Source organism: Bubalus bubalis, chromosome 17 (assembly GCF_019923935.1).
Source record: "Bubalus bubalis isolate 160015118507 breed Murrah chromosome 17, NDDB_SH_1, whole genome shotgun sequence".
Taxonomy (NCBI): domain Eukaryota; kingdom Metazoa; phylum Chordata; class Mammalia; order Artiodactyla; family Bovidae; genus Bubalus; species Bubalus bubalis.
The window spans coordinates 21,133,750-21,148,635 of record NC_059173.1 but is presented as its reverse complement, the minus strand read 5'-3'; the positions used below and the strand labels follow the sequence as shown (position 1 = coordinate 21,148,635).

The following is a 14,886-nucleotide window of genomic DNA, read 5'->3' as shown; positions in this document are numbered from 1 at the left end:
ACGTACCACTGTACACAAACAAAAAGGATTACTGTTAATATATAGCACTGGGACCTATATTCAATGTCTTGTAACAACCTATAATGGCAAATAACTTGAAAAATATATATATAATTGAACCACTTTGCTGTACACCTGAAACTAATACAATATTGTAAATCAACTCTACTTCAATAAAAAATTAAAAATAAAGTTCCTTCTTCCTTAGAAAGAAGGAAGGAATGATAGTGTTCTAGTACATCATGAATAAATGCAGTTTCATTGCCTGCATTTACCCAACAAACAAAAAAGGAAAGTAAGTCTGTTAAGAAAAAAACTCATAAAATACCTCCCAAGGAACCAAAAAGAATGCCTTTTTAGTGATTCATCTTTGAATATCAACGTCATAACTCCTGTATCAGTTTCCTACTACAGGAATGTGTGCTGTGCTGTGCTTAGTCGCTCAGTCGTGTCTGACTCTTTGAGACCCCATGGACTGTAGCCCGCCAGGCTCCGCTGTCGTGGGGTTCTCCAGGCAAGAATACTGGAGTGGGTTGCCATTTCCTTCTCCAGGGGATCTTCCTAACCCAGGCATCAAACTCGTGTCTCCTGTATTGCAGGCAGATTCTTTACAGTCTGAGCCACCAGGGAAGCCCTGCTGCTGCTGCTGCTGCTAAGTCCCTTCAGTCGTGTCCGACTCTGTGCAACCCCGTAGACGGCAGCCCACCAGGCTGCCATTTCCTTCTCCAATGCATGAAAGTGAAAAGTGAAAGTGAAGTCGCTCAGTTGTGTTCAACTCTTAGAGACCCCATGGACTGCAGCCTACCAGGCTCTTCCGCCCATGGGATTTTCCAGGCAAGAGTACTGGAGTGGGGTGCCATCCCTAGGACTGCCCAAATGACAAACCAACCAGTTTAAACAATAGAAATGCATTGCTTCACAATTCTGGAGGCTAGAGGTCTGACATCGAGGTGTTGACAGGGCCCTGCTGCCACTGGAGACTCTAGGAAGAATCCCTGCCAGGCTCCTGTCCTGGCTTCCGGTAGTTTCTTGGCTGGTGGCAATGTAACTCCAGCCTTCACAGGGTCATCTCCCTGTGTGCATGTCTGTGTCCAAGCACGCTCAGTTGCTCGGCTGGGTCCGACTCTTCTGAGGCCCCATGGACTGCAGCCCATCAGGCTTCTCTGTCCATGGAATTCTCCAGGCAAGAATGCTGGAGTGGGTTGCCATTTCCTACCCCAGGGGATCCTCCCAACCCAGGGCTCAAACCCGAGTCCCTTGGGTCTCCTGCATTGGCGGGCAGATTCTTTACCACTGCGCTATCTGGGAAGCCCATTTTCCCCCTTTTATAAGGACACCAGTCATATTGGATTAGCACCACCTTACTCCAGTGTAACCTCACCTTGACTAATTACATCTTTAAGGACCCCACTTCCAAATCAGGTCCTATTCTGAGGTGCTGGGGGTTAGGATGCCAACCTATGCATTTGGGGAGGGGTACACAGTTAACCCATCACAACTCTTCCCTACTACAGAATGACATAGCGTCAACTTCAACTAGTTTTTCCAACTTATCCTAATTTTTGTTTGTTTTGGTTGCACCACATGGCTTGTGGGGTCTTAGTTCCCCAACCAAGAATGGAACCCAGGTCCTCAGCAGTGGAAGTAGAGTTCTAACCAGGGAATTCTCTCACCTTGCCTTTGCTGAGTGCCAGAGGGCCACAGAAATTGAGATGAATTCATTACTTACAATTCTCTACAATGCTAAGTTCCCAAGTTCCTGACCTCTGAACAATTCCCCTATAATATGTGTATGCAGACACGCCTACCCATGCATGCACACACATGTATATATGTTTCTACTCTCTCTCTCTCACACACACAAAAACTCATACCCACACAAAGGGTAAAAAGTCCATGGAGTTATGAAGAGGGCTAAATTGAGGAGGAAAAAAAGCATAACGTGGAAAAACTGACTTTGGATTTTAACCAATCCCCCCAGTGTTTGAAAAATAGGATTTCAGGGAGCCCAGTGCAGCCCCCAAGGCTCAGGACCCTGCCTCTCGGTTTTGCTCCAAGTCTCTAGCACAAGGGCCCAGTGTCAGTGGGTTGGACGTCTGGGGGCAAACACACAGATACCATTATTTTGGGCTTCTCCCCATGCTGGCAGCTACAGCTCCCACCACTCCCTGAAAAGCCAGATTGTAGGTCCAAACCAGAGGTGTAATTGATGGCCTGGAGTGGCAAAGATGCCCCATTGCCCTCAAAAAATACCACATTGTATCTGCACTAGAGTGAGACAGATCATCCACCAACCTCACTGGCAATTTTCCAGATTTCACCAGGTTGAGGATATATTACCCATGCTCAGATTAGAAATGCTACCCAGGGCAGCATTTGAAGAGTTGGGGGGAAGAGCTCTAGACTTTTCCTCTCTTCAAAATGTTGCTTCAGCTGAGAGCACTCATTTTTAACTAGTGTTTTTCTAGGTGGTAAAACAGTGAGTTGTTTTTTGTTTTTTTGCAAAAGATCGATTCCAACTCTTAAGAAACTATACTTCTATAGATTAGGGATTATATGCGAACTTTCTTTTCTATCCACAGTATTCCTTGCAATTTTTCTTTTTGACCAGGTGAATAAAAATAACTGGTGTCTACTACTATCTTTTGTGATGGATGGAATCATGATTAAGCATTGTTCATGCTTGTCTAACTTCTCTCTTGGCTCCAGTTCCCATCTAGCTACATCTTGGACACAAATTCCTCACTTTGGTCTCCCAGGCACCCCCATGGGGTTCCTGCAGGTTTATCAAGTGTGAATTTACATGCATCACCTTCCTTCTAAAGACTTTTTTTCCTCCTGGATTCTCAGGCCACCAGCCTCCACCTAGATGTGCCCCTCTCTGTCGTGTCCTGCGTCTACTTCATTATCAGGTGGTGATCACTTCCCTGTTCAATGTGGCTTGAATCTGTTTCTCCTCCTTCTCTCAGTCCCCATCTGCTAAACTTAGGCTCCTATCATGTCTCAATCATGGATGTTGAATCAGAAAATGTAAGAGATTAGCTCACAGTTTCAAAAACAATTGCAAAATCAAAGTGGCTTGACAGCAATGAAAATGTGTTGCTCACTCATGCTGACATAGGTTGGTCCTTCTATAGTGATCTGGGGACCCAGTGCAAGCATGTAAGCCTACTAAATCACTTCAGTTGTGTCTAACTCTGTGCGATCCCATGGACTATAGCCCACCAGGCTCCTCTGTCCACGGGCTTTTCCAGGCAAGCATACTGAAGTGGTTTCCCATGTCGTCCTTCAGGGAATCTTCCTGACCCAGAGATCAAACCCATGTCTCCTATGTCGCCTGCATTGGCAAGCGAGACTCCTTCCATATTGTGGCTCCATCCCAGCACCCTCCACTGGATCCTCTGTGTCCAGTTGGGAGACAGAAAAGAGCTCGGAGCTTCTCTAGGCAGGTTTTAGAGGCTGGGTCTGGAAGTGCGGGCATCATTCTTGCCCACAGTCCATTGACCAGAACTACTCACGTGATCTCACCTAGTGGGGCAGAGGATTCTGGGAAATGTAGTTTCCTGGGCATGGCCAGGAAGGAAAGACGCACAGGGATATAGAGGCGGCTGGCAGTCTCTGTCATCACCAAGCCCTCAGACTCACCCTCCACGCCACCGAGTGACTCGTGGAAGATGCCAGGATGGACAGGAGACTTTTCAGTGACTCAGCACTTGCTGGATGCTGACCTGCCTTCTAAAAATGACATCAGAGTCCCTCCTGACCCATAGTTTATGTCACAATATCCCTGACACTTCCCCACACTCAAGAAGTGTCTCTCAGCCTCTCTTCCCTCACAGCACAGTCCGGCCACCCTCTGACCTGGCCCCCAGCACACAGAGGGTTTCCTCTGCCCCCTCACCCTCACTCCCAGCACTCCCCTCCTCCACCTCATTCACTCATTGGAGGAGATAGTGTTAGAATCTGACAGAGATTCTGCTTCTCTATCTCCAGGCTGAGAGTTCCTATGAGGCAAAGACAGGGTTTATTCTCCTGAGTTTCCTTGTCTACTGCCCAGCACCCAACATGCTTAACAAGTGTTGATGGAGTGAATGGAGACCAGGAAAGGGCCCCCTCCCCATGCCGGCAGGGGACACTCAAGCCAGTGATCCTGAGATGACAAGATGCACAGATCCCAGGGGCCAGCATCACCTTCCAGGAATCCCTCCCCGCTGCAGGTTCCAGGAGGCTGGAAAGTCCTCTCTCCCTGAGTCTCTGAGATTCAACTCGCCTCTATTTCTAAATGCAAAATTTGCAAGGCTTAGTTCTTGGTTGAGAAAACTGGCATTGTGTGCTTTTACTTCTTAGGGGACTGGGACCCTCAGCTTTGGAGATGCTGGGCTCTGCTGACAGCCTGGAATGGTTCTTCCTCCCTCACGTTAAGAAGCCAACTGAAGAGAAAGCAACTCGCTTGGCTCGTCTTGCTGAAATCTTGTGGCCTGCAGCCTTTGGAATTGGGTTTATTTATTCATTTAAATTGGATTCTGGCATTTACTTGTGTTCGTTCTCTCCATAAAGACCTTTTTATTTGGGTCTCGGAGAGCTGTTTACTGCTTAGCACATGTGGCAGAAAAAAATGATTGGACTGGAGACACTAACGTTGCTCTGCAGGGACCGTGGGCTGGAGGGGAGCCAGGAGGGGGCTCTGCTCCCCACAGGGCACCTCTTGCCTCCAGCTCAATGGAAAGGGCTCCATCCATATAAGAGCAGCCCCTTGCACACAGGGGTGTTCTCTTGCCACAAACGCAAGGAGGTTAGACATGAAAATGGAGGCCACCTCCCCCATCCATCTCCAGGAAGATGCAACCAACTGGGAGAAAGCTGGATCGCTGTAATAAAAAGTACTTTAAAAGATCCCTAAATTTGTTTTCTTGTTTTCTTTTCTTTTTTTATTCTAAAGGATTGAGGAGGATGAGATCGGGCAAGAGTCATGCTGAGATATAAATCACTGGCTAAGTTTTAAGATGGTTTTGGCCCAAAGGTGTGGGCAGAAGCTGAGTCTGCCAGGGATCCGGAAAGGGGTGGAGAGTTCAAAAGTGGAGGGACCATCACATTGTCCGAAATTGCACTCTGATATTTACTCAAAGGAGCTGAGAACTTCTGTCCACATGAAAACCTGCACATGGATGTTTATACCAGCTTTATTATTTTGTTCTAATTTTTTAAATGTATTTATTTATTTCATTTTGGCTGTGCTGGGTCTTTGTTGCTGCACATGGGCTTTCTAATGGCACCCCACTCCAGTACTCTTGCCTGGAAAATCCCATGGACGGAGGAGCCTGGTAGGCTGCAGTCCATGGGCTCTCGAAGAGTCGGACACGACTGAGCGACTTCACTTTCACTTTTCACTTTCCTGCATTGGAGAAGGAAATGGCAGCCCACTCCAGTGTTCTTGCCTGGAGAATCCCAGGGACGGGGAAGCCTGGTGGCTGCCGTCTATGGGGGTCACACAGAGTCAGACACGACTGAACCGACTTAGCACTAGCACTTAGCACTGTCTAGTGGCGGCGCACAGGCTTCTCACTGTGGCGACTTCTCTTGTTTCCAAGTGCGGGCAGGCTCGGAGGCTTCAGTAGTTGCAGCGGCATGAGACAGGTTGCCCGTGGCATCTTCCCAGACCGGGGATCAAACCAGTGTCCTCTGCATTGCCAGGTAGACTCTTAACCACTAGACCACCATGGAAGCCCTATAGCAGCTTATTCTTAACTGCCAAATTTTAGAAGCCATCAAGACGTCCTTCAGTAGGTAAATGAATAAATAAATCCTAGTACCTCCAGACGATGGAATATTATTCATTGCTGTCCAGCTATGAAGCCATGAAAAGATGCAAAGGCAACTTCAATGCAGATTACTAAGGAAAAGAAGCCAATCTGAAAGGCTGTGTACTAGAAGTTTCCAAGTCTATGACATTCTGGAAAAGGAAAACTTATGGTGACAGTAAAAAGATGAGTGGTTGCCAGAGGTTGGAGGGGAGTGAGTGATGGGTAGGCAGAGCACAGAGGAGTTTTAGGATGGTGAAAATATTCCAGATGAGACCATAATGGTGGATACATGTCATTATACATTTGTCCAAACCCACAGAACATACACCACCAAGGGAGACCTGTAATGTGAAGCATGCACGGATGTGTCAATGTTGGTTCATCACTTGTGACAAATATACCAACTGGTGGGGGATGTTGATAATGTCGTTTCCCAGGTGGCTCAGTGGTAGAGATTCTGCCTGCCGATGCAGGAGCTGCAGGAGACACAGTTTCGATCCCTGGATCAGGAAGATCCCCTGGAGAAGGAAATGGCAACTCACTCCAGTATTCTTGCCTGGAGAATCCCATGGACAGTGGAGCCTGGAGGGCTACAGTCCAAGGAGTCTCGAAAGAGTTGGACATGACTGAGCGACCAAGCATGCACACATGTTGATAATGTGGGAGTCTGTGCATGTGTAGGGGGCAAGAAGCATGTGGGAAATCTCTGTACTTTTCCCTCCGTTTTGCTGGGAACTTACAGCTGCTCTAAAAAATGAAGTAAAAGAAAAGTACAGGAATGGAATGTAGCACTCACATGAGTGGCAAAAGAAAGGAGAGAAATCGGACAGTGAGTCATAAAACAAGTCCAAATAAAGATATTTCTCGTTTGAGAACTGGGGAAGCATCAATCATCTTGGAAGATGGATGCGTTTACAGGGAAATAGGACCAGGCACTACCAAGAAGGGATGAGAAAGAAAACCAAACTCTGAAGGAGAGGAAAAGAAGTCAGACTTAAGAGTAAGTGAGGGCTTCCCCGGTGTTCAGTGGTAAACAACCTGCCTGCCAATGCAGGAGCCACGGTTTCAATCCCTGATCTGGGAGGATCCCACATGCCAAGGAGCAACTGGTGAAAGGGTGGAGTTTTGAGATGAAAAGTAACATTTTATTTATTTCTTGAAGGCTTCTTACAATATGGTAGATAAAGCACTAAGCACTTTACAGTGGAACACCTCTTTTAGTCCTCAGAAGAGTTCCCTGGAGGATAATATGCATGATGTGAACACTGTTATAATATCCATTTTCCAGATGAGGAAAGCAAGGCTCACACAGGTCAAGGGGCCTATCGGTGGTCACACTGGGTGGATTCAGAATGGGATCTCCCATGCATACATCAGGAGGGTAACATCTCACCCACCACGGATGGAGGAAGGACACTCTGCAGCAGCACCATCTGAGGGAAACAGGATGTGAGCCACAAACACAGGCCACAAATGTGAGGCACATGTGTAAATCAAATTTCCAGGTAGCCACGTTAAAAGGATAAAAATAAACAGGGAAATTCATTGTGATATATTTTATTTAACCCAGTACATCCAAGCTATTATCATTTCAACATGCAATCTAAGTAGATTATTAATTAGACACTTTACTTTTTTTTTCCCCTCATCCTAAGCCTTTCAAACGTGATGTACTTTACAGTCGGGATCTGGTATTCAATAGCCACCCATGGCCAATAGTTACCATGTCAGTGACCCAAGGAAAAGAGAATGATGCCTTTAGAAAGGAAAGTATGAAGCCACACGTCGAGGACTCAAAATCAGAAGTTTTCTGGTTGGTTTCAAGTCCAAGACTTGATTTTCTAAAAAATAAACTTTTAAACTTAAAATAACTTTAGATCGACAGAGACGCTGTATCAGGAATCTTGAACCCCAACATCTTCTGGTCAACAGAGTCCAGTATATTCAGGGCATAGGAACTTTGTGGTCTTGAGAAGTCAGATCTAGGATGAGCTGATCACTTCCTCTGGTGATCTAAATCAAAATTCCCTGCAAATTTTGCTGCAGGAACTGAGACTCTATGGAATAGTCCGGATTCAATGATAACACTGGGAGTTGTACAATTTCTAACTCGTGATTCATTTTTCTAATTATATCACACTTCCTCTCTGGGTAACTGTTGGCAAATATTTACTCCTGAGGTGTGGCTAGGGAGGGGGCAGAGGACAGAGGGAAACAAAATAACCGATCAGTATCAATGGCTGCTCCGGGGAGCCCTGCAGACTGTGCCTGCTTCCCGCAGACGGGTGGCAGTGCCGTCTGGGGGAAGCTGAATGCAATCTGCATGTGTAATTTAAAATTCATGGCACCCCACTCCAGTACTCTTGCCTGGAAAATCCCATGGACGGAGGAGCCTGGTAGGCTGCAGTCCGTGGGGTCGATAAGAGTCGGACACGACTGAGCAACTTCACTTTTATTTTCACTTTCCTGCATTGGAGAAGGAAATGGCAACCCACTCCCGTGTTCTTGCCTGGAGAATCCGAGGGACGGGGGAGCCTGGTGGGCTGCCGTCTCTGGGGTCGCACAGAGTCGGACACGACTGAAGTGACTTAGCAGCAGCAGCAGCCATTTTCCTGGTGGTCCAGCGGTTAATACTCCACACTTCCAATGCAGGGGGAGTGGGTTCAATCCCTGCTTGGGGAACTAAGATCCCACATGCCGAGCAAACTTGACTGAAGAATTAAACAAATAAATAAATAAAATTTTCTAGTAGCCACTTCAAAAAACTAAAAAGAAGCAAATGAAATGAATTTTAACAAGTATTATTTAATCCAGTATATCTAAAGTATCATTTCAACTACCCAAGCAATACAAAGAAAAACTATCAATGAGCTATTTTCTTTTTTTTGTATTAAGTCTGAAATTTGACGTGTATTGAATACTTATGCACAAGTTGATTTGGATGTTACATTTTTATTGGAAATTAGTACATTTTACAATGTGTAAAAAAGAAAGTTGCATGTTTCATGAAAATATACCGTTGACAAATTTAATTCACCTACCAAAGGTGTTCCAAACATACTTAAGATTTCTAATAATTGCAGTAAGTGGAAAGTGAAAGTTGCTTAGTCTTGTCTGACTCTTTGCAACCCCATGGACTATACAGTCCATGTAATTCTCTAGACCAGAATACTGGAGTGGGTAGCCTTTCCCTTCTGCAGGGGATCTTCCCAACCCAGGGATCGAACCCTGGCCTCCCACATTGCAGGCAGATTCTTTACCAGCTGAGCCACCAGGGAAGCCCAAGAATACTGGAGTGGGTAGCCTTTCCCTTCTCCAGCGAATCTTCCTGATCCAGGAATCGAACTGGGGTCCCCTGCATTGCAGGCGGATTCTTTACCAACTGAGCTATCAGGGAAGCCCTAAGTATCTGTGATAGAACTGCACTAAGTATCTGTGTTTAAATTTAAATTGGCTTGGGACGTGGAGATTAACAGATGCAAACTAGTATATATAGGATGGATAAACAACAAGGTCCGACTGCATGACATGGGGAATTATATTCAATATCCTCTGATAAACCACAATGGGACTTCCCTGGTGATCCAGTGGTTAGGACTCTGAGGTTCCAACTCAGGGGGCTTGAGTTCCATTCCTGGGTGGGACAGTTCCACATGATGTATGGTGTGGCCAAAAGAAAAAAAAACCACACACACACACTCATAATGGAAAAGAATAACAACAAATAAATTAATAAATAAACAAATAAATTGGTTAAAATTAAACTAAACCAGAAGTCAGTTCCTTGGTCGAACTAGCCTCATTTCAAGTATTCACCAGCCACACGTGGCCAGAGGCTACCATATTGGATAATGACTATGGCATCTCCTGTCACCATCCAGTGGTTACTCTGCTCCCACCTCTGCCTTCTAGCTTCTAACACCATCCTAGGCAGGCACTCAGGCTTGGTTTTCTCATCATTCTTCTTTCCTTGCTTTGCACCTTTCACCCAGACAAGGCTTTGCCAGTAAGGTTGGCTTAAGCCAACGGCTTCCGCTATGGAGAAGGAGACTCGTTCGGGGCAGGCCATGCCATTGTTTCTCGAGGTCCTGGTTGGCCTCGGCTCTAGTGAGAAAGGGACCTGAGGTGGTCTGCAGGTCCGCGGCCCACACGAGGAGCCCTTGGCAACGCCACAGGCGTTTTCGGCACAGAAGTTGGTGAGGGAAATCTTTCTCTACGTTGATCTCTTGATTGTTTTTCCTATCACCCCTCCCCCCACCACTTTGGCGCTTGAACCGCAAGCCACCGCTTCCGGGCAAGGGCCGTGAGTGTGTTTGTCTTGGCGTGTGGATGACGAGCGCCCTCTGAGTCTTGGTCATGCTTCTATTCTTGGTGCCCGACGAGGACTCACTGAATTCTGGGTCTTTTCTAAGTGTCTAAATTAGAGTCAGCAAATACATAGAAGGAAAAAGGGAGTTTTAGAAAACGTATTTGTGAACCACTCAAATAGAAAATACAAGCTGCTCAGCCACGACTACTTTTCCTGTGTAGGAGAAGCTGAACGAAGCCATGAGAAGATTTATCTTCCTGGCAGGGGACAGCCCTGACCTGTCTGTTTCCAGCCTAGTGGGCATTGCAGAAGAGGGGTGGTGCTTCAGCAAGATAGAGGGTCCCCCGATGTTCTTGAGAAACTTTACCTCAGATATTGCCTGTGCTGCCCTTGTTTTAAGCAGTAGGCAATTTAAAGTTGGCTCTTATGTGATAGTGGTAGTGGAGGAGATGCTGGTGGGGGTGAGAGTGATCATGGTGCTGATGATAGTGAGGGCGGGTGGGGATGGTGATGATGGGGATGGGGATGGGGATGATGGGGGTGATGATGGGGGTGATGATGGGGGTGATCAGGGCAGCAGCGATGGTGATAAAGATGGTGGTGGTGGTGAGTTACACAAGCTGTGAATTGTCCACAAGGCTAGATAGTGTCTTTCTTTTTTTAAAAAAAAAATGTATTTATTTTTGGCTGTCCTGGGTCTTCGTTGCTGTGTGGCGTTCTCTAGTTTCAGCGAGCCGGGACTACTGTACAGTTGCACTGTGCAGGCTTCTCACTGCGGGGGCTTCTCTCCTTGCATGGCATGGGCTCTCGGGCACCGGGCTTCAGTAGTTTGATTGAGTGGGTTCAGTAGCACAGGCTCAATAGTTGTGGCACACAGGCTTAGTTGCTCTGTGGCATGTGGGATCTTCCTGGGCCAGGGATCGAACCCATGTCTCTTCCATTGGCAGGCAGAGTCTTTGCCACTGAGCCACCAGGGAAGCTCCATGTTTTTCATTTTTGCATCTCCAACTCAGAATTCAGCTCAAAAATGCTTATTGCATGGGAGGCAGGATATTGTACTTAAATAATTAACTGGAAAAAAGAGCATTGCTCAGAACTACCACAGGACTAAATGGGAAATCAGGCATAGGTCTACAGCCTTAAGTTAGGAAAGAAAATTTAAGTTGAACCAGGCAGGAAAAGAGAGGAAGAAATTGGACATTTACACCCCTGTTCCCAATACCCAGCTGATTCATCCAACCACAGTCTGCCCAGAACTGGGGAAGAACACATAACACAAGGAATTCCAGCTCACTTGGTCATCATAGTGGTACTTCAGGGTGATAAGTGATTAGACAAGCAGAAGGATGGTAATTTTCTATGATTACCCAAGGCCCTGAAATTCGTACTTAGTTTCATCAATAATTTCCAAACTTTAGCCCTTTGTCACTTCCTTTTTTGTTGTTGTTTCAGTGTATCACTTACATCAGATATCAGTGAACTTTTCCCTACAGGGCCCAACGGTCCATATTTTAAGCAACATGGGCTGGACGGTCTCCGTTGAAACTCCTGTTAAAGCAACCAGAGCATACAACGTGTCAGTGATGGCATGGCTAAGTGCCAATAAAACTTTATTGACAAAAAACAGGCTGCAGACTGGATTTGGCCCAGGGCCAGGATCTGCCAACCCCCAACTCATACTATTATTTATAAAATATATTAAGGACTCGCTGTAAGACTAAAAAAAGGGTACAATAAATTAATTAAAAAATTTTTTCATATTCATCCTCTAAATGGAAAACTACACCATGCACACACAACTGCAAAAGTGAATTCAATGAAAACAAAACAAGCATTTTCAATTCTAACCAGGAGGATGGACTGTGTCAGACTTGTAGCTTGAGGTCTAGCATTCCTTGTTTTTTTTTAAAAAAAAGGAAATTAGGAAGTCCTAGAGAGGCATTAAAGGCTCATTAGTGCCAGGCTGAGTTTTTTGCCTGATAAGAATCAACTGGATTAAAGAGCCCTGGAGGGGGGATAATTTGTTCATCATGTGACTTAATCTCATTTAAATCCATTCAATTTTCCACCTGAAGTCATCTGCTCCCCAGCAGTGGCTGTTTCTGAGAAACCTTGGTTTTATTTGTTCTTAAACTCTGACAATGAGAACCCCGCCTTTAGGGAAGGCAGCATCCCAAACCATCAAGGTTGATTATCTTCCAAGAGGCAGGCGGTCCCCCAGGAGGTCAGCGCCCCCGCCCTTGGGCAGTGGCTGCAGCGTAGGTTCCACCCTCCCTGATCTCTTGCAGAGAAGGCAAATAAACCCTCCTGCTGGGTTATTACCCATGACAGGTCCTGCTGGGGAGCTCCCCCCATCCCAGGGTGACCAGGGACAGGCCCGCCCTGGCACCTGGATGAACAAGCAAGGTCCAGCGTGACTCATCCAGCCCCACCCTGTCTGGCAGCACTGCTCTCAGGACCAAACCGTCCATCAGCTCCAGGCCGCCAGGGGCCTCCTTGTGGGAGGCGGTAACCCAGCAGCAGAGGTCATAAAAGGCTGAGCCCTGGGGACCCAGCTGATCCCAGGGTGGGAGGACCAGGGGTTTTCCTGATGCTCTTAAGCTCCAATCTATCAGAGGTTAATAGACTAGGGATGCAAATCAACAAGCCCTAGGAGCCAGCCAAGTGGATGCTGCCGGCTTGGGAATTATCGCCGCAATCACTGTGAGTCAAACACCTGATTCAGAGACCAACTCAGCCACACGCACTGAAGGAACAGGTGGAGGTGCATGTGGCGGGCTCGGAGACGCGTGGGCACCAGGGCTAGACCCCACCCTGTCTGGAGCCTGGGAGGCTCCTGCTGGGCTTGTGGGGCTTGTGAAACTGGATATTGAAGTTAGCAGAGGACATCCAAGGGTGGTAGGGATGGGGCCTGAGGACTCTGAGGCACAAGCAGGGTTCCCAATTACTTGGCATCTCGGGGCTTCCATATCATCAGGGACAGAAGGGGTCCAAGAGGTGATCAGCTGCTCTGGATGCTACAAACTCAACTCACAGAGATCCTGGGCTGAAGTGCTGGGGAGTTCATGCCCACACCCACCCCCAGGGGATGGTGCAACCAGGGAAGTCCCTCAGTGGGGAGGCTTGAAGCCATGTTCCATTCTGGCTTCTGGGGCTCCCCAATGGGTTACTGAACCTCAGTAGCCCAGCAGTGACCTGCCTGAAGCTGCATCCTTTTCCGCTGCCTTCCTGTCCCCATCTCACTGTGCACACCTCCTTCTAGCTGCTTCCTGGACTTGATTCCTGAATCCTTGTCCCCTGGTACTCAAATCCTTGTTTTAAAAGATATATTTTATTTATTTATTGGCCACTCCATGTAGCAGGTGGGATCTTAGTTCTCTAACCAGGGATTGAACCTATGCCCCCTATAGTGGAGGCCCAGAGTCTTAATCACTGGACCACCAAGGAAGTTCCAAACCCTTGACTCAGAATTTTAATGGCTTTACATCTTATGTTAGGGCTTCCCAGGTGGCTCAGCAGTAAAGAATCCGCCTGCAATGTAGGAGACGCAGGAGACATGGGTTTGATCCCTGGGTTGGGAAGATCCCCTGGAGAAGGTAATAGCAACCCACTCCAGTATTCTTGCCTGGAGAACCCCATGGACAGTGGAGCCTGGCGGGCTACAGTCCATGAGGTCACAAAGAGTTGGACATAACTGAGCACACACGTGCATATGTCTTATGTTTAAGTCTTTAAGCCTCTCTGTGTTGATTATTGTGTACTGTGTAAGGTAAGGGTCCGATTTATTTCCTTTGCATGTGGATGTCCAGTTTTCCCAACATCATTTTTGTTGAAGAGACTATTCCCTTCCCATTTTGTGTTCTTGGCTCCCTTGTCAAAGACTAGTTGATCATATCTGTGTGGGTTTATCTCTCTCTACTCTGTCCCATTGGTCTAAGGGTCTGTTTTCATGCCATTATTGTATTCTTTTGATTACTATAGCTTCGTAATACAATCTGAAATCAGAAAATGTGATACCTCAAGCTTCATTCTTCTTTCTCAAGATTGCTTTGGCTATGCAGAGTCCTTGATGGTTCCATATGAATTTTAGACTTATTTTTTCCTTTTCTGTGAAAATGCCACTGGAATTGAGATAGGGATTGCTTTGAGTCTACAGATAGCTTTCAGTAGTATAGACATATTAAGAATATTAACTCTTCCAATCCATGAACCAAAATGTTTCTGAATAGCAAAGGAAAGAATCGACAACATTAAATGGCAAACTACAGAGTGGGAGAAAATATTTGAAATATTTTGAAATATTTGAAAACTATTGGTATATATCTCCGACAGGGAGCTAATAGTCAAAATATATAAGGAACTCATATCAACTCAATAGCAAAAATTAACCCCCCACACACACAAATAAACTAGTTAAAATGTGAGCAGAAGGCTTGAGTAGACATTTTTATGAAGAAGACATATGAATTGCCAATAGATATATTAAAAGGTGCTGATCAACATCAATGATCATCAGATAAATACAAATCAAAACCACAATGAGCTATCACTTCACACATGTTAGAATGCTGTTATCAAGAAGACAAGAAATAACAGGTGTTGAGGAGGGTGTGGAGAAAAAGGAACCCTCATGCACTGTTGGTGGGAATGTAAATTGGTACAGCCACAATGCAAAACTAGTTGGAGGTTCTTCAAAACCTCAAACATAGAACTACCAAATGATCCAGCAATCCCACTTCTGGGAATATATCTAAACTATCTCCAAAAGATACCTGT

At 46.2% G+C, this 14,886-nt stretch overlaps 1 protein-coding gene across 2 annotated transcripts; it reads right to left on the bottom strand.

Annotated features, from left to right (window-relative positions):
- Positions 1–9,560: 9,560 nt before the first annotated feature.
- LOC112579939 lies at positions 9,561–13,683 on the bottom strand. 2 transcript variants are annotated; one of them, XM_044930284.2, is made up of 3 exons: positions 12,433–13,683; positions 11,575–11,658; positions 9,561–10,216 (listed from the first exon to the last, which is right to left on the bottom strand). In XM_044930284.2, the coding sequence occupies exons 1-3, from the start codon at positions 12,463–12,465 to the stop codon at positions 9,758–9,760; spliced, it is 576 nt and encodes a 191-aa protein (XP_044786219.2). In that variant the 5' UTR covers positions 12,466–13,683; the 3' UTR covers positions 9,561–9,757. The 2 variants fall into 2 exon arrangements, with proteins under 2 accessions (XP_044786219.2, XP_044786218.2); XM_044930283.2 differs by having other exon boundaries at positions 12,500–13,682.
- Between the last annotated feature and the right edge of the window lie 1,203 nt (positions 13,684–14,886).